We start from the raw sequence: 27,369 nt of genomic DNA, 5'->3' as shown, positions 1-27,369 counted from the left end.
AGTTACATCCGCTGAGATAAAATATTTATTTGTAGTTGGATCACAACATCTGTAACCTTTTTGGAGATGAAAGTATCCTAGGAAGACACATTTAACCGAGTTGGCTTAAAGTTTATCATACCCATTATTGTAATGAATAAAACAAATATAACCGAATATTCACAATGGAAGATGATGAGAACTTTGTACTGGAAAGAGAATGGAATGAGGACTCTGATGTCGTAGCAAAGTAGAGGACATACGGTTAATTAGATAACAAGCAGTGAGAATGGCATCCCCCCAAAAACGAAGAGGCATATGATGATGTATAGTCGCAGCAAAGTAGAGGACATACGGTTCATTAGATAACAAGCAGTGAGAATGGCATCCCCCCAAAAACGAAGAGGCATATGATGGTGTATAGGTAAGGTACGGGCAGTTTCGATGAGATGCCGAATTTTTCGTTCGGCAACTCCATTTTGTTGTGGAGTATATACACAAGTCTGGTGAATAATTTCCTGAGATGACATAAACTGACAAAGGGATATGATAAGTACTCCTTGGCATTATCACTGCGCAATAACTTTATTGAAACATCAAATTGATTACGAATCTCTGCACAAAACTTTTAAAAAATAGAGAACAGTTCAGAACGATTGTTCATTAAAAATACCCATGTGCAACAAGAATAGTCATTAATGAAGGTTACAAAATAATGAAACCCTAAACTTGACATAACACGAACTTGGACCCCATATGTCTGAGTGCACAATGTCAAACATAGATAAAGCTCTATTATTGTCTCGTTCGGAAAAAGAAGTGCGAGTGTCTTTCCCAGTTAGCATGTCTCACATTCGAATAAAGACAACTAAGAAAGACTAGGAACTAATTTCTGTAGTTTAGTGAGACTTGGATGGCCGAGATGGCTGTGGAGAAGATCAGTGGAGGCAATGGAAGTAAAGGAAAATGGTGATCGAGGCTTGGACAATATGGTATAGTCCGTGTGACTTATGTCCTGTTCCAATCGTCCTCCCCGTACTCCGGTCCTGTTTGCATAACAACAGAGTTAGGTGTCGTTGCAATTTAGGCTTTTGGTTAATTAGCTAATAGAGATAAAATTAAACGGGGATTCCGAAGTATAAAACCGAGTTTAAAGAAACAGAGGAAAGAATTTGCACTTCTCCTATTCCTTTAACCACAGTTTGTGGACCATTCGCAAAGTGTAACAACAAAGAGATTTGAAGAAGAAGAGAGATAGAGAAAGATTCTGTGAGAAAGCACGGGAGAAAATATGTTATTGATATTGGATCTTCAATATAATACAATACAAGAGGTCCTTATTTATAGCTATACTATACAAGGACATACTACTCCTATTCCAATGTGAGACAAGACTACACTATATACATAGCTGTAAACTAACACTCCCCCTCAAGCCGGTGCATACAAATCATATGTACCGAGCTTGTTACATATATAATCAATACGAGGACCAGTGAGAGACTTGGTGAAAATATTTGCAAGTTGATCATTCGACCTCACAAACTTTATAGCAATCTCTCCTGAAAGTATCTTTTCTCCGACGAAGTGACAATCAATCTCAATGTGTTTAGTTCTCTCATGGAACACCGGATTTGATGCAATATGAAGAGCAACTTGATTATCGCACACAAGTTCCATCCGACTGATTTCACCAAATTTCAACTCCTTGAGCAATTGTTTGGTCCAGACTAACTCACATGTTGCCATAGCCATTGCTCGATATTCTGCTTCTGCACTAGACCGAGCAACTACATTCTGTTTCTTGCTTTCCAGGACACCAAATTGCCTCCTACTAAAATACAATATCCAGATGTAGAACATATGTCAGAAGGTGATCCTGCCCAATCAGCATCTGAGTATCTAACGATCTGCTCATGACCTCGATCCTCAAACAGTAACCCTTTGCCTGGAGCCGATTTTATATACCGAATAATGCGGACAACTGCATCCCAATAACTATCACAGGGAGAATTCATAAACTGACTTACAACACTCACAGGATAAGAAATGTCGGGCCTAGTCACTGTGAGATAATTTAATTTTCCAACCAGCCGCCTATAGCTTGCAGGATCGCTACGCGGCTCCCCCTCTCCTGGCAGAAGTTTAGAATTCGGATCCATCGTAGTGTCAACAGTTCTGCAACCTATCATCCTTGTCTCCTCAAGAATGTCTAAAGCATATTTTCTTTGAGAAATAACAATACCTGAGCTAAACTGGGCAACCTCAATACCTAGAAAGTACTTCAATCTGCCTAGATCCTTAGTTTGGAAGTGCTGAAAGAGATGTTGCTTCAGATTGGTAATACCATCCTGATCATTGCCAGTAATAACAATATATACCAGATAAATACAGAGACTTGGAGCAGAGTGCTGATAAAACACAGAGTGATCAGCTTCACTACGAGTCATGCCAAACTCCGGGATAATCGTGTTGAACTTACCAAACCAGGCTCGAGGAGACTGCTTTAGACCATAAAGTGACCGACGCAAGCGACATACAAGGCCACGAGACTCCCCTTGATCAACAAAACCAGGTGGTTGCTCCATATAAACCTCATCCTCAAGATCACCATGAAGAAAGGCATTCTTAATGTCCAGCTGATAGAGGGGCCAATGACGAACCGCAGCCATGGATAGAAAAAGGTGGACTGAAGCTACTTTAGCCACAGGAGAGAAGGTATCACTGTAATCGAGCCCAAATATCTGAGTATATCCTTTGGCAACAAGACGGGCCTTAAGTCGATCAATCTGGCCATCGGGACTAACTTTGACTACATAAACCCAACGACAACCAACAGTAGATTTACCTGAGTGAAGAGGAACAAGCTCCCAAGTACCACTTGTATGTAAAGCAGACATCTCGTCACTCATAGCATGTCGCCATCCTGGATGAGACAATGCTTCACCCGTAGACTTAGGGATGGAAACCGAGGACAAAGAAGATATAAAAGCATAATGGGGAGATGACAGACGATGATAACTCAAACCGACATAATGAGGATTAGGGTTAAGGGTGGTCCGTATACCTTTCCGAAGTGCAATCGGTGTACTAAGAGCAGGGTCCGCAGTAGGAGCAAGGTCAGGTGCAGGACGAGAATCAGTTGGGCCTGATGTAGGGCGCGAACGACGATGATAAGTCAAGAGTGGTATTCCTGTGGCTGGAGAACTAGGAGGAACAACACTAGACTCCTCAACGGTTGGTATGGGTGAAACCTCTGTGGTCGAAGGCGGAGGAGGAGCTATAGTAAGCTCCTCAAAGGTTGGTATAGGTAAGACCTCAGATATATCATGGTGGTCAGCAGAATTAAAGAAAGGTTTAGACTCAAAAAATGTGACGTCAGTTGACATAAGGTACCTACGAAGATCTAGAGAATAACAACGATATCCCTTCTGAACACGAGAATAACCAAGCAAGACACACTTGAGAGCACGAGGAGCTAACTTATCTTTCCCAGGGGCTAAGTTATGAACAAAACATGTGCTCCCAAAAACACGGGGTGGAAGAGAGTATAACGGTGACTGGGGAAACAATACTGAATGCGGAATCTGATCCTTGATGGGAGATGAAGGCATCCGATTAATCAAATAACAAGCTGTGAGAACTGCATCGCCCCAAAAACGCAACGGAACACGAGATTCAATTAGAAGTGTGTGAGCAGTCTCAATAAGGTGCCTATTCTTTCTCTCAGCAACCCCATTTTGCTGAGGGGTATAAGGACAAGATGTTTGATGAATAATTCCTTGAGAAGTCATAAACTACTGAAACTGAGAAGATAAATATTCTAAGGCATTATCACTGCGAAAAATGCGAATAGAAACACCAAATTGATTTTTGATTTCAGCACAGAAACTCTGGAATATAGAAAATAACTCAGAACGATATTTCATTAAGAAAAGTCAAGTACATCTTGAATAATCATCAATGAAACTAACAAAATAACGAAATCCCAAGGTTGAACTGACTCTACTAGGACCCCATATATCAGAATGAACTAAGAAGAAGACAGACTCTGCATGACTCTCAACACTACGCGAAAAGGAGGCTCGGGTATGTTTCCCAAGCTGACACGACTCACAATCTAATGTAGACAAACTAGATAAACTAGGCACCATCTTCTGAAGTTTGGATAAACTCGGATGTCCTAAACGTCTGTGGATTAGATCTGGAGGATCTGTAACTAGACATGTTGTGGAAGGACTGAGTGAGTTAAGGTAGTAAAGGCCTTCTGATTCACGTCCTATACCAATTGTCTGTCCCGTACTGCGGTCCTGCATAATAAAAGAATCGTCAATAAAATATATACCACAATGGAGGGCATGAGTCAAACGACTAACAGATGCAAGACTAAAAGGACAGCCAGGGACATAAAGAACGGAATCTAGGGTGATAGAAGACACGGGATTAGCTTGTCCAACTCCTTTTGCCTTAATTTGACATCAATTGGCTAAAGTAACAGTGGGAAGAAACTGTGAATATACAATATTTGACAAAAGTGATATATTACCAGAGATGTGATCAGAAGCGCCTGAGTCCATGATCCATGGGCCAAGAGTACTAGAGTGGGAAACACAAGCAAAAGAATTACCAGTAACAAAAGTATCGGTCTGAGCAACTGAGGCTACTTGTAGAGATGTCTGCTTACTTGCTCGATACTGAAGGGAACTCATTATATTCTTCTTTAGATAAAGAAAATCTCCGGTTACCTGTAGTCTCGATCTGAGTAATGTAAGCATTTTAGGGTGGACGACCATGTAAGGAATAACACATTTCACGAGTGTCCAAGTTTGTGACAATAAGAACACTTGGGTCTAGATCTTCCAAAACGACCTCCTCCTCGTCTATGCTCCATAGTTTGAGATGCCCGAACATCCATTGTCTGGGATGCAAGAATAGAGGAATCAAGTATCTGTGATGAGATCACTGGGTGACTTGGTGCTGCAGCAAGGCGGGGTAATCGAGAGAATAATTCATCAACTGTCGGGACAGTCGGACTAGCCAAAATCTGGTCGCGTACTGAATCAAGATCATTAGGAAGTCCAGCGAGGGTAAAAACAAGAAACATCTTCCATCGCTGCTCTTGTTGTTTTTCAACACTAGCAGAAACTGGCATCAACTTCTCAAATTCCTCCATGACTGCCTGTACTTGACCCAAGTAAGTAGACATGTCTAATTCCTATTTCTTTAAGTTTGTCATCCGCGATATCACATCATAGAAGCGAGATATGTCATTAGTGTATAAGGTGCGTGCCTTTGCCCAAACCAAATAACATGTTTGGAATGGACGAAACAAGGGCATCAACTTGGAATCAATAGATCGCCACAAGATGCTACATAACTAAGCATTGATCTTTGCCCAAAGTGATATTGCCTTTTCATCTCCTTCGCTAGACTGTTTGATTAGATGATCTTGAACACCTTGGCCTCTACACCACAACTCGACAGATGAAGGCATCAACTTGGAATCAATAGATCGCCACAAGATGCTACATAACTAAGCATTGATCTTTGCCCAAAGTGCTATTGCCTTTTCATCTCCTTCGCTAGACTGTTTGATTAGATGATCTTGAACACCTTGGCCTCTACACCACAACTCGACAGATGAAGCCCACGCTAAGTAGTTTGAACCTCCCATTAAAGGTTCCGAGATAATAATAGCACTAGAGCTTCCAGAACTCATGTATCTAGACCCAAAAGCATCAAATTCCAAATACATCGTTGCAAATTATTACCAAATAAGAGAAAGAATCAACTGTAATCCACTGAAACAGAGTAAGGGAACACAGAAACAAAATAAGGAAATACTGTAGCTGCCGGAATAGTACTGTAGCTGCCGGAAAAAACTCAAAGTGGTCGGAATGAAATGAAAACAGTAGGGACCAGGCGACCCAACTGTTTTGAAGGAAGTTTTTCAAAATATGGCCGGAAGTGGTTGTACGCGCCGGCGCGTGAGCTTCTGGTGGCGCGTGAGGAGGCTGCTGCCGGAGATTTTCACTGGGGTTTGGTCGCCGGACAGTGAAGATTCTTGTGGTAGTGTTGGATTTTGCACAACACTGACGGAGACGAAGCAGACGCAAAACAGCCTTAAAAAAGAGTCGCCGGAAAAAGACTTCCGCTGACTGATTTCTCTTCCCAAAATCGCTGGAATTTATGCACAACGATAAATCTCTCACAATTGCTCTGATACCATGTGAGAAAGCATGGGAGAAAATATGTTATTGATATTGGATCTTCAATACAATACAAGAGGTTTTTATTTATAGTTATACTATACAAGGACATACTACTCCTATTCCAATGTGGGACAAGACTACACTATATAATACATAGCTGTAAACTAACAGATTCTTAGAACCGGAAATATGGTCAGATGCACAGAATCTAGTATCCATGGATAAGCGGGTGAAGGCCTGGTAAAACAAGCAAAGGAATTACCAGTTTGTACATTGCCAGGTGGAAGTGATTGTTGTTTTGTAGCTTGACACTACAAGTAATCATTGTAATTTGCTCTAGTCAAAGTAATGGAATCTTTAGATTGACTCTCTGCATCTCAAATGGTTTGAGCAACATGAGCCATGGGGCGGTTGTTGTGTGGTGGTCGACCATATAGTTTCCAACAAGTATTTAGAGTATGGCCTGCCATGTTGCAATGATTACAGTAGGATCTGGTACTTTTACCTTACCCTTTTTGATAGCCATTCTAAACTTGCAAATTCGTATTCAACAGAAGTTTCAGCTCCACTAGTATCAACTGGTTGTGAAAAGATGCGCAATAACCGAGCTGAAACATCTTTTAAGGAGGGAACCGTGGGACTTGCCGAAATCTGATCCCATACAAAACCAAGATCAGATCGTAGTCCTTTCAAAGCTAGAACCATAAAGAACTTATCCCGTTGTTGCTCTTATTAGAAATACTATCAGAAAGTAGCATGAGAGAGTTAAATTCATGTTTCAAAGTTTTTATTTGTCCCATGTAACTTGCTATATCTTTATTATTTTGGACCATATCTGAGACTACTTTGTATACGCGTTGAAGTTCAATTCAACCACAATTGTTCCATCAGTCTATCAATAAAGTTTCTATCTTCACTAAAAATATTTGTACTAAAAGTTCTCGACCATATATAACAATTCGTGGAGTTATGCATTGCTATAGAGGTAGCTTGTTCGTCAATCTCCTAAATCTTATTGAGAAATAGTCTTGACGAGTGATTCCAAGTGTTGTTACATGACAAGGGTGTGCAAAAATAAGTTATTATTGATACGAAAACATTTGTGGAAGAAAATTAGTGTGTATTTACATAGCAACTCTTGGAAGATATATTGACATTCCTTGCATGTTAATTATAAACGGTTTGAACATCGGGAACTCCTGAACTGAAATGGATGAGTAGAGATCCATGAAGCGGTTCATCAATGTATATTCAGCAGGGTTCAATGACTCGATCATTCAATCTAGTTCTTAAGTCAATTTAACCTTCCGTTGTGGTGCAACCTCTTGATTGGCAAGCTATGGCCTCTACTCGAGTGGAGCGGATTCACTTGGAACAAGCACCCTAACTCGGACTGGTATAGTGGATCATTGCACAGTGCCAGCTGATGTTTCTATGCCAGTGTTTTTAAAAGTGAAAAGCACAAAGAATAAAAAGTTCCATGCACTTGAAGCGAAAAATGAGAAGTGAATTCATTTTTCTTTGAAGTGATGAAGCGTACAAGTTATTATAGTTGAAAATGTCACGTATTAAAGTTCTTCCACAAATGTCATGTAACAACACTTAGGATCACTCGTCAAGACTATTTCTCAATAAGATTTCGGAGATTGACGAACAAGCTACCTCTATCGCAATACATAACTCCACGAATTACTATTTATGGTCGAGAACTTTTGGTACAGATATTTTTAGTGAAGATAGAAGTTGTATTGATAGACTGATAGAACCATTGCATTACTAACTATACCACGACATTTGTCTTCTCCACCTAACAAGTTGTTCTTTCTATGGAGACTCCATGACATTTGTCTTCCTCACGTTTTCAACACACCTCCATTCATTAGCTTATTGAATTAAATATCTCTTTACGAGTACCCCATTAGACCACAAGACCATTCCAAGTTTCCTCAGTGTAGTTCAATCTAATATATAAAAAAAATAAACCATTGTTCCTCCATGTCCTTAGCTCTCTTGTATTCTTCAAATGCTTCTCTGTTTTTTGCTTTTGGCAACTTTCTATAACAGTCTCTTTTAATTTAACAACTTTTTATACCTCCGCATTTCACTACCAGGATTTATGCCATTGAGGTCCTTGACCTTTAGACATACCTAACAGTTCAATTGCTACTTTTTCAACACAACTTGATATTTCCTTCCATATTAATTATACTCAATTACTGTTCAATATGATAAGTAATAGCAGAAGCTCTTTCTTTGTCGGCTATTAATTCTTTAGTCGATACAATAACAACAACAAAAAAAAAATCCAGTGTAATCACACAAGTAGGGGTCTGAGGAGAGTAGCGTGTACGCAGCGTTACCCCACCTTGTGAAGGTAGAAATATTATTTCCAATATACCCTCGGCTCAGGAAAATCATAGTCACAACATTGTTGAAAAGAAATACAATATGGATAAACCATGAAAGACACAGTAACACGAAGTAGTATCAACAACAGCAAGAAACCTAACAATTCGACAACAAAGCCATTCATATACCTTTTGGGTATGTTGCAATAGAATTGACCGGGGAACGCACAAGTTATGGAACATGTGGTTTAATTAGAGACGAGGCAACGGGGAGAACCTTACTTGAGATTCAAATATCACAAATCTACTTTATTGAAAAAACAAGTTATAATTCCCCCTACACAAGGAAATATGAACATGGGAGGAACATATAAATGTACTAGTTGTATAATCCACAATTGCTTGAATCTTGAGAAGCCCTTCACCTTTGATCATTTCAAGAGAAAAGATAAGTCTTCATATGTCAGTTATACTTTGTTAGGGGCCATGTCCATCCATCCTACTTAGAAAAGAGTAGAAAAAGAGTTCTTGTGACTCGACTACATATCACATCCATGAAAAGCACCTTTTAAGTGTAATATATTTAATTATGTCAGATGTAGTTCGACATCTATCTCTTTCTCTACCCCTCTCATGATTTTCTGGACCAACTCCTTTCTCCTTTAAACTCTATCAAACAATGCGTCAATTGCTTCAATCCTTTTGAAATAGATTATATTGGTTGTAAATATCATGAATATCCTTCGCCCTTTAGAAAAGATCCTCGTATGATACTCCCCATTCGAGATACCAGTTTATGGAACTTGGACCCTTAACCTCATCCTCGTCATCAACATATTCAAGTAATAAGGTGATATCGACCCGGACAAGATCCAAAGATGCTTTCTTGACGGTAAAAAGTATTAAGAAAAAACAACAACTTAAAGAAACTATTCACTTCCTAAAGAATACAAATGTTTGCGAATTAAGTAGGAGAAGCAAACTTAAAGAATTATGATGATGTTTTTTTCTTGAAATAGTGTTTGCTTATGCAACAAAAATTAATGTTGTCAAAGCACGTTTAAGCCCCGAAGCGAAACGCAAACATGTTGAGCATTTCACCTCGCTAAGCGGTTGCTTCAGTGTCATCTTCAAGGCTCTAAGACATACTTTTCCTTGCGAATGAGCGTAATCTGGAAGAGGCGACACTTCACACTTGATATTTCATTTTATCATAATTTTTTTTCAATCTTTTTGTTCATATAGTTGTTATTCATGTTTGTAATTATTAGTGTTGGACTACACATACATATCTTTTCTCCATTTGCGCCTTTCCTCAATAAAGCTCACAATGTATTTGCGCTTTACGCTTAAAGCTCCAATAGACCTTAGAGCTTTTTTGCGCTTTTCTCATTTAATAACATTGCCTAAAATTCAAAGTCCTTCAATTAAAGTGCTTTTTTGGGTCAAAGAGGAGCAAAACCATAAATGTTCACATTCATAAAGACGAAAAGGCTAAAGAAGCAATTCAAAATTGCCTCGTCTGAAGGTGCACAATTGTGAGAAGTGGTAGAAAAATATAGAAGGGTCTCAAAGTGATAAGCAAGTGATACATATCAATAAGCAAGATAACACCATCCCACATTAGCTAACATAAGCATGGTAATGGACCTTTTGAATCCTCAATTGTTTTTTAGAGAACCAAAAAGAATCCATGGTCTCAGGGTTCAGCTCTTAACCCAGTTTTATTTGTTCTGACGATGGATGTGCTGACGCGACATATCCAAGGGGAGGTGCCATGGTGTATATTATTCGCAGATGATATAGTGTTGATCGACGAAACGCGTAGCGGGGTCAACGCTTAGGCTGGAGGTTGGAGAGACCATGGAATCTAAGGGTTTTAAGTTGAGTAGAACAAAAACTGAATATTTGGAGTGCAAATTCAGTGATGGGACGCATGAAGCTGAAGTGGACGTGAAGCTTGATGCACAAGTCATCCCCAAGAGTGATAGTTACAAATATCTTGGGTCTGTTATCCAAGGCAATGGGGAGATTGACGAGGATGTTACACATCGTATTGGAGCGGGGTAGATGAAATGGAGGCTCGCATCTGGTGTTTTGTGTGATAAGAATGTGTCACCAAGACTTAAGGGCAAGTTCTACAAAGTGGCAGTTAGACCAACTATGTTGTATGGTGCGGAGTGCTAGCCAGTCAAGAAATCTCATGTCCAAAAGTTAAAAGTAACATAAATGAGGATGTTGAGATAGATGTGTGGGCATACCAGGAAAGATAAGATTAAGAATGAAGTTAGTAAGGATAAGGTGGGAGTGGCCCCTGTGAAAGACAAACTGCGGAAATCGAGGTTGGGATGGTTCGGGCACGTCATGAGGAGAGACATAGACGCGCCGGTTAGGAGATGTGAGAGGTTGACCATGGCAGGTTTGAGGAAGGGTAGATGTATGTCTAAGAAGTATGGGGGAGAAGTGATTAGGCAGGACATGGCGTCGCTTCAGCTTACTGAGGACATGACCCTATATAGGAAGGCGTGGAGATTGAGGATTAAGGTCGAAGGTTGAGTTGTTTCCTAGTATTACCGGTAGTATTACTAATATCCTTATTTCCTATTCCTAGACCTTTTATTATATGTTGTCTCTTTTTTACCGATAGTATTAGTACAACAACAACAACCCAGTATAATCCCACTAGTGGGGTCTGGGGAGGGTAGTGTGTACGCAGACCTTACCCCTACCCTGAGGTAGAGAGGCTGTTTCCGATAGACCCTCGGCTCCCTCCCTCCAAGAACTCCCCACCTTGCTCTTGGGGGGTAACTCGAACTCACAACCTCTTGGTTGGAAGTGGAGGGTGCTTACCACTAGAGCAGCCCACTCTTGTCTCCAAGAGTATTAGTACTATTCTTGTATTTCTTATCTCTAGATATTGTTAATATACATGAGTCTTTGTTTTTTTCTTTTCTTTTTACTGCTGTTGTTATGGTTGGTTGCTTCCTTGTCATTGTTCCTTGAGCCGTGGGTCTATCGGAAATAACCTTTCTACTTTCACAAGGTAGGGGTAAGGTCTGCGTACACACTACCCTCCCAGACTCCATACGAAGCCCCAGAAAATTTTTCTAACAAGATTAAGCCGAACTCGAGCTTAAGAGAATATTTTGCGAGACCTCGAAGTGCTTGCGAACCCACACGAGGGTAATAGGATCATTACAATAATTAGGCATGAAGGTAAGATGGATTTAAGGTCCTCAAGTTGTATGATTAAAGGCATAGATTGGAATGATTGAGCTAAGAGGGAGGAAAGGATTCCAGCAGACCTGCGTAGCCTTCTTGCGTCCTGCGTAGGCAAAAACAGAATGGAAGTGAGGGGAGGACGTAAGGTGCGTAGGCTACATAGGCCTGCGTAGCCAATCTGCGTAGGCTACGCAATTTGCCTACGCACGCTATTTTCTATAAAAATAGGGGGATTCGGGGAGAGAGAAATTTCATTTTTGGCTAAGTTTTGGGTTCTAGAGAGAATGTGGAGCATCTCCAACCCAAATACACATCAAAGGTGAGTTATATGGTATTTTTATAATGGATTAACACTAGTTAGTGATAGTATTAATATCTACATGGATTGAAATTCATAGGGATTCCTCTAATCTTCAAGAATCATTCAAAAGGGTTCAAGTTAGGGTTTGAGCTACAAGAGGTAAAATCCCTACCCTACACTTAAATACATCTATGGATTAAGTATTTGGAATGTATTGTGAAGTAGAAAGTACCAATTGGTTGAAGAATTATGCTAGTCCTTGAAATGGGTATTGTGAGTTAGGGTTCTTGAATGGAGAAGAAGATGAATAGTGAATTTTTGAATCTTGTTAAGATGATTGGTGATCCTAGTGCTTCAATAGCTTAATCATGATTAAGTATTGAATCGTATAACATGTATTAGGCTTAAAGGCCAATGATGGAAGCAACTAAGGATAAAAGGGATATGTATGGGTGAATTGGGCTTGTTGAAGACTTATAGTTAACTTGTGAACCTTAAATGGGTATCGACATATATTTGGATACATTTTGATGTCTTGGGATGTCTAATGTAGATATTGGCTTGTTGGCGACGTTTGAGAGTTAAAAATGAATTGAAGCGTCATACTATTATTTTGAAGCTTGGACTTGAAGTAAGTTGATTAATACTTACTCTTCTTGAGGGATTTTCTCTAAAATCATATTTGAGTTATTACGTGAGTTTGTAAATGTGCATCCATACTTGTGGGGACAAGCGGGAAAGGATGTCACCATGTATTTGGAGTTGTATTGCATAAAGAAAGTTTTGTTGTTTTACAATTGCAAAATCTTGTTTCTAAAGATTCGATGTCAAACGATGCTTGAGGAAAATGTTATAAGTTTTATTCAAACTTGAGTATTGGAAAGAATATAAAATATTTGAGTGCCGAAGATGTATTTTTATGTAAAGTATTTCCTTTTGAAACTTGATTAATGGATAGCACTCGTTTGTATCTTTGAAAGATGGATGTTAAATTGCTAAAGGCTTTAACATGAAAAAAGATCATATGTTTGATTGTTTTATTCAAATGGTTTAGTTTGGCCATGAGGAATGATTTGATAAAAATAGATCCTTTGAGGTTAATATGCTATGAATCTATTTTGGAAATATCAAATGTTTTGGGAGTTACTAGTGGAGACCACCGAGATTGGTCGAATGTTGAGTTCGTTACTATGAAACTACACGTGCCGGTGTAGGGACATATTCCAAGGCTAAGCCGAGGTTTGTGGGATAAAGTCCCCCATTAAGAAGGCAAATGATCATTACTTAAAGTAATGAGGTTAAGTCGACTCGTACGGCACTACGAGAAGCCGCCCAGACAAGTAGGGTCAAATACTTGTTGCTAGGTCGATCACCTAGTAATTGTTTATTAAGTCGGTGTCGGTATAGTACTCCCGGTAAAAAGGTAAAAGCTAATTTTGTTATGTTTAGGCCTAAGGAGCCAAAAGTGATTTCAATGACTTAATGAAGTTGAAATGATTTTACATGATTTTATTAGAATCATGGGTTGGTATAAATGTTTTAAAAGTTTATATCATGATTTACATTTTTCTAGTTTTTTCATTTAAAATGATAAAGAGCATGAATTGATATAATTGTTATCGTTTTATATCAATGTTGGTTGCATTATTTTTGTAAAGCCTTGTCCCAGAAACTTGAGTTAGAGAGTCTATGACACTTATTGAGTACCGCCGTGGTATACTCAGCCCTCAGGGGGCCCTCTCCAGGGTCCCACTTACTTTACATATTTTCAGGATGAGACGTGGTACATGATGAGCTGATGGGGCAATAGGATGACTCTCTTTCCGAAGCATATAGCAAGGCACCACTTCTATTCCGCGGTAGCCTTCATGTTGATCTTACTTACTTTTGGGTTGGGTCTGTCCCAAGTATTTATTTCATCATTGTGTCTTAGAGATTCCATAGACAGTTGTTATTCTTTTTTTTGAGTTGTAATCGAGAGTTATTCGTATGTCATGCATGAAAGAAATATTGTTATTCTTTTGTATTTTTTTCAATTATTGAAAAATAATGGATTTAAAGACTTTGTTTCATGTATGGTTTTTAATCATTTAAAATGATTGTGTTTTCAAAAAGACTTCCGCATGTATTTATTTTGTATATAGATGGGCATTCTTGTACGGTTTGGTTCGCCCGGGTTGGATAGTGTGCCGGGTGCCGGTCACGTGATTTTGGGTCGTGACACTCCACCTGTGGGATTATACTGGATTTGTTGTTGTTATTGCAAAAAGATCCCTGGTCGAGATCATGTAATTCATTTTTTTTGACGTGAAATTATTTGATTGGTTACGAAGATTAAGAAAAAAGACATACATTTTGAACTTGTGGTATTAAACATACCATGACATTTGAGATATTATAAAATCATGTTACTAAGGGTAAATGAAAAGTTTAAAGTTAAATTATTTTCAGCTATATAGACCATGGCGGGTCTGAGAAATGGTAGAGGTAGGCCTAAGAAGTAATGGGGAGAGGTGATTAGGCAGGACACGGCGTTACTTCAGCTTACCGGGGACATAACCCTAGATAGGAAAGTGTGGAGGTCGAAAATTAGGGTTGAAGGTTGATAGGGAGTCGAGGGTGTCTCCTAGTATTACCGGTAGTATTAGTAATATTCTTATTTCCTGTTCCTAGACCTTTTTATTATATGTTGTTTCTTTCTTACTGATAGTATCAGTAATATTTTCTTATCTTTAGATATTTGTTAGTACACATGAGTCCCTCTTTTATTTTCTTTTCTTTTCTTTTCTATTCTTGTTATTGTCATGGTTGGTTGCTTCTTTGTCACTGTTCCTTGAGCCGAGGGTGTATCGGAAATAGCCTCTCTACCTTCACAAGGTAGGGTTAAGGTCTGCGTACACACTACTCTCCCCAAACCCCACTTGTGGGATTACAATGAGTTTGTTGTTGTTGTATAGAACATTGTTTACGGCTAAAACTATTGCGGTATCGGATCCCATTCTCTCCCATAGCTTTCATCTCTCATTGTCAGTGTCACCTAGCATAATGCTTTCGCCGTTGATGTTCTTTCCGATCTATATGCATTTCACTGCTCCATCGAAAATTCCCCATGCATTTACGTATCTAGCTCGAAAGTTTCCACTTTAGAAATCAACACATTGCCAAACTTTTGGAGTTAAATTGGAGCATCAACTTGTTGCTTCACTGTAAAATTCAAAATATCTAAACTATTAGAAAAACTAAAAAGTGAAGAACAGTGTTGTCAAAGGCGCACTTAAAGTCCGCTTAAGCTTTGAAGCGAGGCACAAAACATGTTGAACGCTTTGCCTCGCTTAGCGGGCGCTTTAATGTTGTTATCAAGGCTCTAAGACATAATTTTCTTTGCTAATAAGTGTGAACCTGAGGAGGCGACAATAAACAATTGATATTTCATTTTATCGCAATTACTTTGTCCATATATTTTTTTATTCATGCTTATAATTATTAATCTTGGATTACACATACATATTTGTATTTTTTCTCCTTTTGCGTCTTTCTTCATAAAAACTCACGCTATTTGCGCTTTTTGCTCAAAGCCTCAACAGACCTTAGAGCTTTTCTTCGCTTTTCGCCTTTGATAACACTAGTGAAGAACTGGTGTTCGGCTAAAAAATCATATATTTAACCATTGTTGCCTCACGTTCTAGTACTTTTAATCGTCTTTAGAGTATTAATTATATTATTTTATGCTTAATATTATATTGTAACTGTGTAGAAATAAAGCGGTGTGAAGATGAAGATATTTGGAATAAAATTGAATAAAACACGGGGGAAAAAGGGAAAATAAAAGAATGAAGAGGAGGAGACAAAGGGGGACACCCTTTGGTATTTGCCCCCCCCCCCCCTTGTAGAAGACAAAAGAAAAGGAACTAAGTCTCAAAGGCAAACCAAGGAATTGGAGTTAAATTAGTGAAAACAGCAAAATGTAACTCGTTTCTGCGCCAGGGCCAGCACTAGGCGCTGGATACGGGATTTTCCTTCTTCGTTCGGGACAAGGTTATTTCAGTCCTACACGGCCCCAACTTGTATAAAAGGGGTCCTAAACCTATTTTGGAAGAGGACATTTTTGGAGAGGAAAACATAAGCACAGAGCCGCCGTGGAGGCCAGGTTTCATCTTTTCTTCCGCCAAACATAGTAATTTTTATGTTTCTTTATATGAGTTGTTGTTTGGCTACCATGTCTATGTGGAGCTAAACTTCACGTTCTAGGGTTGTGGTTCTTTCATGACTATTGTTATTCGGATATTGATTTTGCTTTCTTGATTTATCAAATTGGTTTATTTATTCAATCTTGCACTTAATTATTTAATTGCTTGATCACCAATTGAATACAATCTACGAATCTAGAGTTGAACTCGAAAGTGGAAATTCTAGATTGCACATAGAATTGAGTACAGCAAGTTCTTGACCCTGGGCATCGGGGAACGGATTCGCGATTAGGATAGACATATACCTAATTGCCTTGCTTGGTTGATTTACATGAATTACAAATGCGTTCTTGTTAGTTCTAATTCCATAGACGTATAGGCGTTAAGTTAACTTGAATAGGCGAGTAAGAACTCGACAGATTCTTATGAGCGATATTAACCCTGTCAATCATACAAAATAGATAAATTAGTTAGTCAACTCAATTGAAGAATACAATAGGATTGTTAGATAGCCTATAACCCTAGATCGTTTTCATCGCATTGATAACATAAAAATCTGCTCTTCTTTTGTTCAACGTTCACTATTTGTTTTTCCTTTATTTTAATTAGTTTAGAGTCAAATACTTCTAGGTTTAATTCTTGTTTAGATAATTAGGATAGTCTAATTTAGTTAATAGTTAATCACAAGTCCTCGTGGGTTCGACATCCGACTTCTAGTCACTTTATTACTTGACGACCGCGTATACTTGCGTGTGCGTTTGGCCGCAACAAGTTTTTGGCGTCGTTGCCGGAGACTTAGAATTAGCTATTTTTCTAGATTAGACATTTATTTTTTATCTATTCATGTTTTTTATTTTATTTTTAGTTTAGTTAGTATTTTTTTTATTTATTTTAACATGGCGTAATAGAATGAAAATTGTTCGAATGATGATTATTCTTATTTTGATGATCGTTGTCCATATTGTGGAGGACCCCACTGGTGAAAAAATTGTCAGAATGTTGCCGGGAGCAAGTTGTGCGCACAATCTCAATCCTTTGAGTGGAATATTTGTAATATGTCTGGTGGTCAAGATGGCCATTGGGATGGTTGTCCTAATTCTTTTCATCCTTCTCTGAGCCTTTTTTATGATCTTTCTAACAGTGTTTGTGAGTTTGATAGGGGCAATGAAGTGCAGGATATGGAACGTGATGCATATATTAGGGATATTTTGAGGCAAGTAGCAGAGCAGCAGGATGAACTCAAAAAAGATATGAAAAGAATTAGGGCAGTAATCACAAGGATGAAGGGCAATCTGGACGAATTGAATGAAGAGAGCGAGTTCCAGCAAGAGGAAACTTTTGAAAAAGAGGAGATTTTGAGCCAAACTTGGCTAGTGGAACAAGCTGAAAAATTGAAAATATATGAGGCTCAACGTGAGGAAATTACAAATGAGATGAGATACTTTATAGAAGTAAGAGCTGAACTGGGACAAGAGATCGATAAATTTGGCACTACTATTCACGACTTAGAGGCTCAATTGAATGCAAAGGTTGATGCTTCTAACGCCTAACAAAATAGTAATGAATTGTGTGAAGCTGAAAAGGAGCTTATACGCCAAATTGAGGAGCGAAAAGTGGAAAGTCAATAATTCGAGCATATTTTTGTTGATGATGCCCATGTTGAGAAAAGTACACTAGAGCCATGTGACGAAGCAGATAATGTCATATTTGAAGACTCTTGTGCATGTAAATATGAGGATGTAAAGAGTAATACAATTCTAGAGTTAGGGCGTATTGGTCCTCATTCTATACATTTTTCAACATTGTGTTTGGATGATATCATGGAAATCGAGTCATCTGAGCCTTTGGAGGAGCCAATGGACGAGGAACGGGGTGCTTATATTCTTGAATTTGTTGTGCCAAAAAACAAAAATTACATTCCTCATCTAAAGGCCAAGAAGTGCAGAGTGAAAAATTTACTATTTGGCCTGGTTATCTTTGTAGCTCCACCACTTGAGCATAGCCGCAGACTAGATGCCATGTTAGGGGTACAATTTATAAGTTCAAGGTGGAGGAAAAAGTAGTTCACGTCATGCCGCGACGTTAAATTAGGCGCTTGCTGGGAGGCAACCCAGCTTTACTGCTTTATTTTATTTTTGTTTATTTATGTATATTTTATTTTATTTTTATTATTTTTGTAGTGTTGTTTTATTTTGTAGGATTATGAGTATAGGGAGAAATAGTATGCAAAAGCGAGCCAGATGGTTGAAACTAGTGTGAGGTACCCGCATAAAAGACCATCCTTGAGAAAAGTCTGAGTACCCCGTGAGCTGCTATTGCTTCGGCCTTTGGCCTTTCGGGGAGTTTCTTGTCCACCCTTGTTATTTTTACTTTATTTGTGCATTGGGGACACTGCACTCTTTTAAGTGTGGGGTGGAAGACTCTTTGTGTTTTGTATAGTATTATGATATTATATTGTTAGTTTCTTATCTTTTTATTGTTAGCTAGCTTTTTATTTTTAAATTGCATAGTTAGCAGAATTAATGGTGTAGTATAGTAGTAATAGTTTTAGTAGCTTAATTAAAAAAACAAAATCACAAAAATAAAGAAAAAAAATTTTGAAAAAAATTGGACTTTTCCCGACGATGGATTTCCTAGATAATTTTCTTGAGGGATCTAAATAAAAAAACAAAAAATATTTCTTTTAGTTTTCCATAGGTAGCATCCCAGCCCTATTTTTTTAAAAACGAGGTCTGGTCTTTCATTAAACGAACAAATGCAATGCGACTAGGGTTTTAAAGACACTGGTCGACTTCTTCTTCTTCCTTCTTCATCGACTGAAAGCATCAACTTCTTCAACTTCAAGTTCAAACAACAGGTATGTTCTAATTTTTCTCCTCCTTCTTCTTCTCCTTCTTCTCCTTCTTCTTCTTCTTTTCTTCTTTTTCTTTTTCTTTCACTGTTTAAACGTCCAAAAAGCAGCGAAATACTGGCGAATTTTTTTTTTACCTTCGGTTCTTTCTCAGAATTTATGCCCATTTTTAACAATGAAAGAAAAAATTACCCAGTTTACTGTCCATTTTTTTTTCCTCCTCTGCCTAGTTTTTTTTTATTTTACCTCTAATTTTTATATCCTTTATTGTTAGTTCTTATTGTCTTTCTTATGTGCTATGTAGTTGTTCTTTTAATGTTGAAGAAGTTGACGAGCAATATACTAATGATAATGGAATACAAGAATTTGACAATCTTGTAGAAGAATAGGATGCTCATTTTCTGCTTTAATTGATGCTACTATTTAGTTTTTACATTGAAGTAGTGAACATTTGCTTACAATTACATGTGTTTTCTATGCAGTATTTATTTTAATTTTTTTTTTTAAAATTCCGCTTCACTTCAAAAAAGCGAGCGCTTCGCTTCTCGCTTCTCACTTTAAGTGAAATGGGGGTTGTCGCTTTTTCTCGCTTCACGCTCTTCACAACACTGGGTAGCAATAATCCCCCGTGATTTTTCTTTGTGCCTCGGTTCTTTTCCAAGGGATGTAGTTTGAATCGGGTAATTTTTTTTTCTTTTTAGAGTAGATTAGAATTTAGGAAATAAATGGAGGAAGAAATATGAGATTCCTAGGCGCTCTTGACTTGTTTGATAGTAGCATATTTAGGCTTTGCATGTGTAGTATCTTCCCTATGTTTTAAAATTGATCATGATGCCTTTATAAATTGGATAGCATGTTTTGTGGCGCCCATGTCTCGTTTACTTGACTTATGTTCACTTTGTGCTTAATGCTTAATATTTCGAGGTTTTTTGAATACTTGCATTAGTTGAGAGTCGGAATGGGACCGTCCCTTAGTGAGTCATGTGCCATGTGTGGTAAGGTTTTTGTGTAGTCTATGTATTGTACTTGTGTCTAGAACTTGCCCCGTATGTGAGTCGAAGCCAATGTTTAGGTGAGGCTCGGTTTGAAAAATAATTTTAGGCCTTGTTTGATCTTTTTGAGCTTAGTGCTTATCACAAATAAAATTTATCCCTAGTTAATGCTTATAGATTTTTATTTGGCACCCATATTACAAGCCTATACTCTCTTTGTTCTTAATTGACATTGTTTTTATCATTTTACCTCTTAAAGCACTTTAATTGTGAAATGAGCACTAAAAGAAGTAAGAAGAGACTAAGTGTGGGGTGGCTTTTGAGTGGAACCAATGAAAGGAAGATTGGTGCAATTGTTTTGTAAAAGAATACGCCACTAGTGGAAATTGCAAAAGAGAAAAAAAAAATAGTTGAAAAAAAGAAAAAGGAAAAAAATGTGGATGAATAAGTATCTTATTCTTGCTAGTGGAGTGTAAATGATGATAGTGCTTAAAGAAAAATGGAATATTTTTGGGGTAATATTGTTTGTGAAATTGAAGTGGATTGAAGAATTTGCGCTTAAGTTATTTGGTGATGTGATAAAGTGCCTATAAGAGTTAGCCATTATTCCTAAAATATATCCTACCCGACTCTTAGCCCACATTACAACCATGAAAAGGTCCTAATTAATTTTAGATCGAGCGAGCTTATATTAGTAGAGATTTACATTAAGGGCAAGCTTATGGTACCAATTGCATGCGTGTGACTTCTTTGTGAAAGTGAGAGATTTCTTTTATATACAACTGAGTCCTTAAACTGTATTTGATCATGAGATTCGGATGTGTGGATTCAACTTACTCTCTTTGCTTTTGTGGTGAGGGCACAGGGTTTCACGAGGGATAGGTAACGTTATTAGACTTCTCTACGATGTTGGGTGTTCAAGCCATGAGTGCATTGTGACATTGAGTCGGTTTTTGAGGCTAGGATTGTTATGAGCACGTTGTCTTTGTAGTAAATATTTTTGAAAAATGACATAAGTAAAGGGAAGTGTAAGTGATTGCATATGCTACAGTTTAATTGTTGCTATCAACCATAGTCATTGGTGACGTGTGCTTCAAATGTGTAAATATGAAGTGCTCAAGAATAGTGTAAATTGTTGGTTGACTCGAGGACGAGCAAGAGTTTAAGTGTGGAGTGGTGATGTTCGGCTAAAAATCATATGTTTAACCATTGCTGCCTCACGTTCTAGTACTTTTAATCGTCTTTAGAGTATTGATTATATTATTTTATACTTAATATTATATTTTAACTATGTAGGAATAAAGCGGTGTGAAGGTGAAGATATTTGGAATAAAATTGAATAAAACACGGGGGAAAAAAGGAAAATAAAAGAATGAAAAGGAGGAGACAAAGGGGGACACCCTTTGGTATTTGTCCTCCCTAGTGGAAGACAAAAGAAAAGGAACTAAGTCTCAAAGGCAAACCAAGGAATTGGAGTTGAATTCGTGAAAACGGTAAAATGTCATTGGTTTCTGCGCCAGGGCCAACGCTAGGCGCTGCCCTAGACGCTGGATACGGGATTTTTCTTTCTTCGTTCGGGACAAGGTTATTTCGGTCCTACACGGCCCCAACTTGTATAAAAGGGGTCCTAAACCTATTTTGGAGGAGGAGGACGTTTTTGGAGAGAAAAACATAAGCACAGAGCCGTCGTGGAGGCCGAGTTTCATCTTTTCTTTTCTTTGTATGAGTTGTTGTTTGGCTACCATGTCTATGTGGAGCTAAACTTCACGTTCTAGGGTTGTGGTTCTTTCATGACTATTGTTATTCGGATATTGATTTTGCTTTCTTGATTTATCATATTGGTTTATTTATTCAATATTGCGCTTAATTATTTAATTATTTGATCACCAATTGAATACAATCTACGAATCTAGAGTTGAACTCGAAAGTTGGAATTCTAGATTGCACATAGGATTGAGTACAGCAAGTTCTTGACCCTGGGCATCGGGGAACGAATTCGCGATTAGGATAGACATATACCTAATTGCCTTGCTTGGTTGATTTACAGGAATAACAAATGTGTTCTTGTTAGTTCTAATTCCATAGACATATAGGCGTTAAGTTAGCTTGAATAGGCGAGTAAGAACTCGACAGATTCTTATGATCAATATTAACCTTGTCAATCAATAAACTAGATAAATTAGTTAGTCAATTCAATTGAAGAATACAATAGTATTGTTAGATAGCCCATAACCCTAGATCGTTTTCATCGCATTGATAACATAAAAATCTGCTCTTCTTTTGTTCAACGTTCACTATTTGTTTTTCCTTTATTTTAATTAGTTTAGAGTCAAATACTTTTAGATTTAATTCTTGTTTAGATAATTAGGATAGTCTAATTTAGTTAATAGTTAATCACAAGTCCTCGTGGGTTCGACATCCGACTTCTAATCACTTTATTACTTGATGACCGCTTATACGTGCGTGTGCGTTTAGCCGCAACAAAAACTAATACTGCAGAAAGATAACTTTAAAACTTTTAGTGGGTACACAATAACATGAATTCTAGACAAGTGAGAGTCAACTCCTTAGACCACCAAAGTCCTATGGACAGGATGACACGAAGAATGAATAGAGAAAGGATCTACAAGAGCAAGTGAAAGAAAGAAAAAAAAAAAAAACCAGTTGAAGTAGACTTGATAGCAAAGGGTCAAAAAGGACTCTTGAAAATTCTTCTAATTTCCTTCCAACCTAAGATGTGTTTCCTAAGCAGCTATTGATCATGATCGACTATTATTTCCATCATATAACATTTCCTGGCTAACTACTAGACGTAGTCAATACAGGCCAGAGGCCACCCACTTATTTTCCAAAATTTTCTTCAAACAGCAATGTTTCTACATAACTAATGCAAAGCGTGTCTGTGTCAGCATTTATGGCTAGGTGTCATCCTATATATTTACCACGTATCACTGTAATGCTTCCCGAATTTCTAGGGTTGCAGAGTTAATATATGATATAATAATCGAGTGCAGCTTCAGGATAAGTACAAACAAACAGAAATTACAGAAAGTGTAGCGAAAATAGGAACCGCTGTTAATTAAGAAGGAAGATCTAATGGTATGAAGAGTTTTAAGGACGAACCTGTTAGTGCTGGAGAAATCGAAGAGTCTGCCACGATTGGAGAAGACGACAGCAGCGACATCGACGTCGCAAAGAATGGAGAGTTGTTTGGCTTTCTTTAGGAGCCCTTTCCTCCGTTTTGAAAACGTCACTTGTCTGCTGTTCTTGTCTTTGATTGGCTTTATTTCCACCTTCTTCCGCCCCATTCTTAATTAATTCCCCTCGAAATCTACTACACCAACCAAGCCAAGCCCCAAATTGGATATTTTGGGGGGAAATATTTGGTTTCTATGTATCACTATGGGTTTTATAACGTTTCCTGGTTTCTTTTTTCCTCTTAATCTTTCACTATTCTCAAAAGAAAAAAAGATGCTTCACTGTTCTGTTCTCCCCACTCAACCACTCTCTCAAGCGTCCGTTCTGCTTACATTTTTACCTACTCAAGCAGTAAAATGCCAAATTTATTAAACAGTCGAAATGTATTCACACTTTGCACTTAATATGAAGGCGCCAAAAACCCGCCCAATAATGCGAATTTCGTGGCTGCAGGACTGACTGACACTGCTGCGTTGGTCGCGTACTCCCCTATTTTCAGCTGATTGGCTGGAAATGGGAATTCGGAAGAAGTAGAAATACTTTCCTAATTTACAATTGAACGTTGGAATCATTCAATTACCGGGTGATATCTCCTTTGACTCGCTTCTTTTACTTTCTATTGAAAATCGTTTTAAGTATATAATTCAACTTTGCTTTAAAAAAATTAGGTACAATAGATATTTCCCTATTATTTTTAAATATTTTATTTATCCTGTGTATTATCAGTTTTTTTATTTTTATGTTTTAATATTATGATTCTTTAAATCTATATTAGGAACTTATCTATAATATAAATAAATACCTATATTTGGAATAAAAAAGAGAAAATAATAATAATGAAATATATTAGTTAAGATATTTAATAATGAAATAAATTTAAAAATAATTTACTCGTATCAGTAATTAATTTATTAATGCCAATTAAAATTCAAAAATCTATTTGCCCAACTTAGAATAAAAAAAAGAGAGGAGTTTTTTAAGTGTATATTCAATGCTCCTAATACAAAAACAATAATTACGAGTACTAAAAATAGAGGTGGATTTTTAATAAATTCTTAAAGAATTATTATTTATACTTTAAATAATTTTTTAATTTTAATTCAGAAAACATTTCATTAGTGATAAGTTATTAGGTGAGGATCTATCTTTTCAAATATGTGTTAGATATACACTAAATTATAAACGTCTAAAACATCTACCCCGTCGTTCCTAGTTTCATGTATATGTTTTGATATGAAATTTTAATTTGTTGGAATATAGGTATCCAGCGTATATATGATCGTTAAAAATTGCCATAAATTTCAACAGGCAGCAAAAGTATTATCACTCCGTAGTTATTTATTTTCATCATTTTTACTTATAGAGAATGAAACTATCTTATCCGTTTTAGTCTGTATCCATGCATGCTATCATAACCTTTTTTTCAACTGCAAAATGAATTCGTGCTGGATTGGCGTAGCCACCCTATGCCAAGGGTAGTCGAGCGCACAAGCTTCGCCGAAAAATTATGCTGTATATATAAGTTAAATACTATTTTATATGATTATATATTATATTTTGAACACTTTTAATATAGTTGAATGAAGCAGTCCTGCAGTTCAAGGTGTTCAAAGTAACTTGTTGTTCACGAGCTCAAAGTTATTTGCCAAAACTAAACGAAAACTACCGTGTGATCTATTTAATTCTTTTTCAATCAAAAAAATTTCTAATAAAATAACTCTTAAAACTTATAATTTGTGTAGAAATAAGCAACTAATCTTAAAAATAATTTTTTACCTAAAAATTATTTCTTAAATAAATTTTATAAATTAAAAGTCAAGCTCTACAAAAATTTCTTCAACAAAAACTCTCTACAAACTACAAATCCTTTCGACTCTCTTTTTTCTTTGATTTTATGCCTACTTTTATTAGTAAAATTTCTAATGTCGTCTTTTTTATTATTATTTTAATTATGATTTATAAAACTATAGTTCTATTAAAAGTTTTCTTTCTTCTGCTTAGCTAAATATATCGTAGTTTTATCTAAAAATTTTGATACACTATTTATCGATAAAAAAAATTATTGACTTGTGTAAAGTTTGAATAACCTCGACAGAATTTCTGAAAATGCCACTGTGTCGAGTGCTGGTCATAAAATTTTGTCTCTGAGACCAGAGGTGTATGCAGTGTAGAAGCTATAAATTCAACTGAACACATAGCTTTCGCTCATATTCTATATTTTTGCCCAAAAAATCATTAAATATGTACAAATAATAAATTTTGAACCCATTAAATTAGATGAGATGTAATAGAATTGCGAATCCGAATTCACAAAGTTCAAATCTTGGATCCGCCTTTGTCCGAGACTCTCTATTGCTCCACGTCAATTAAGAAACTAGATTGCTCATTTGCTCATATGGTAAAAATGAGCTTAGATCCTCGCAACATCAAGCCTTGGTATGCTAAGTTGCCCCGTATACAGTTTGGTAGAAGGTATGGTGTACAAAAGCTGAACAACACTGTTATAAAAAAAAAATTGTGACATCAAATCCGATGTTTATTTTGTAAATTTGAATGAGCTATCAACTTACTCGTGTCCTTTGCAAAAGTCGTCCAAACATATTGCATGCACTTCATGCTGATATGGCTAGTATAAGATTCTGATCCTGTTTCTAAGTTATCATGTTTTCGCATTTGTACGTTTCAGAACTTACTAAGTACTAGTTTAATTAGCTATATTAACTTTTCCATATGATTCTTCCTGTAGTTGCAAATTTCATTGACTGCCAAAACTCTGAGTGAAGTTAATGAACTCCTCTGTATAATTTCATACCAAAAATAAAGGAAAAATTTCCTAGGAAGAACATACAAGAGAGTAGAGAGTAAAGGAAACGCCTAAATTACATTTAGTTGGAGTCGGCCATATAAAATGTCACTATTCATGTCATTAATTACATTTTTTATTGTACTCTTTGTATGTGGTAAAATATGATATGACACGTGACTGACTAAAAGGAAGACACGTGGAATCCAAGATTGGATGGTTGAAGCCTGAACGCAACCACTGCGCTTGTCACCGGAACGGATAACGTTTATAAAAGTGTATTAAATGCTCTGTGTCCGGTAGCATTTACTAAGGAATATTCTATAGCATTAAGAACGACTGTCCGTTACAGAGAATTTGGCATTTATACTCAACGTTACATCTTCATCATTGACCCTCATAATTGGCATTAAAGGATGGCATGATCCTAGGACCTTTTTCCTTAGACATAACTATAAATAGTAAGCTCGGTTACCATTGTAAGAGACACGAATTTTCTAGCAAGAACATATACTATATTATATACAAAGCTTTGCACAATTTCACTTTCTTGCTTTTAGATCTCATCATTGCTGTGTTCGGGAACCGTATTAACGGAATCATCATCTTTGCTATTTCATCTACATTCTAAGACTAAGTATTGTGTATTTCTTCAATTATTATATTATTTTATGATCAAATTAGTTCACTTGTCTAGAAATCACGTACAAATTTAACTATGTCATTTTACGGATTAACAGTTTGGCGCCCACCGTGGGGCCTAGACAGTCGTGCAATTAAATTGATCATTGCCTTTTTACTAACTTTTTTTAACTATTTTATCTTAGAAAAAATCACAAAAATGGCAGACAACACTGTTAACGATGTACGCAACCCTGAAATTCGAGGAGATCAGCCTCATTTCGAGGACCCGATCAGTGACACCCCGCAATGAGGGGAATGACACCACACCGGTGTATGATCGACGGTACCCTCGACAGGTTCGGAAGACAACCCCCGATGATGCTGAGAGGAACAAGTAGCGGATGTTGTGAGGATCCTGCAAGAGCAACAGGCAATCATTACAGGTCATCTCACGTGGCAGGATCAAGTTATGATGGAACTAAAGCAGGCGCTATCAGGTGCTTCGAATAATGCAAACAGGCGCGACCCAGTTTCTCCCGTTGTTCCCGCAGACCAAACAACGCAGAGAGCCGATAATAACACTCCCAGGGGTGCAGTTGGCTCCGATGGGGCTGGGGGGAGCAGATCTGGTCTTAATAACGAGAACGATTCA

General features: G+C 37.3%; 1 protein-coding gene and 1 pseudogene across 1 annotated transcript in view; both read right to left on the bottom strand.

Moving 5' to 3' along the window:
* The window catches only part of LOC107804949 (agamous-like MADS-box protein AGL27), a 30,429-nt gene extending 6,544 nt beyond the window's left edge, over positions 1-23,885 (bottom strand). The window contains exon 1 of the mRNA XM_075246267.1: positions 23,216-23,885. Within this exon, the coding sequence (XP_075102368.1) occupies positions 23,216-23,400 (185 nt within the window). The 5' untranslated portion in view covers positions 23,401-23,885. The remainder of the gene's footprint in view (positions 1-23,215) is intronic.
* LOC142177898 (18S ribosomal RNA) lies at positions 14,999-15,290 on the bottom strand (annotated as a pseudogene).
* Positions 23,886-27,369: the final 3,484 nt, after the last annotated feature.

Source organism: Nicotiana tabacum, chromosome 23 (assembly GCF_000715075.1).
Source record: "Nicotiana tabacum cultivar K326 chromosome 23, ASM71507v2, whole genome shotgun sequence".
NCBI lineage: Eukaryota > Viridiplantae > Streptophyta > Magnoliopsida > Solanales > Solanaceae > Nicotiana > Nicotiana tabacum.
Note: the sequence above shows the minus strand (reverse complement) of the source record. Positions and strands in the feature narration are given on the sequence as shown.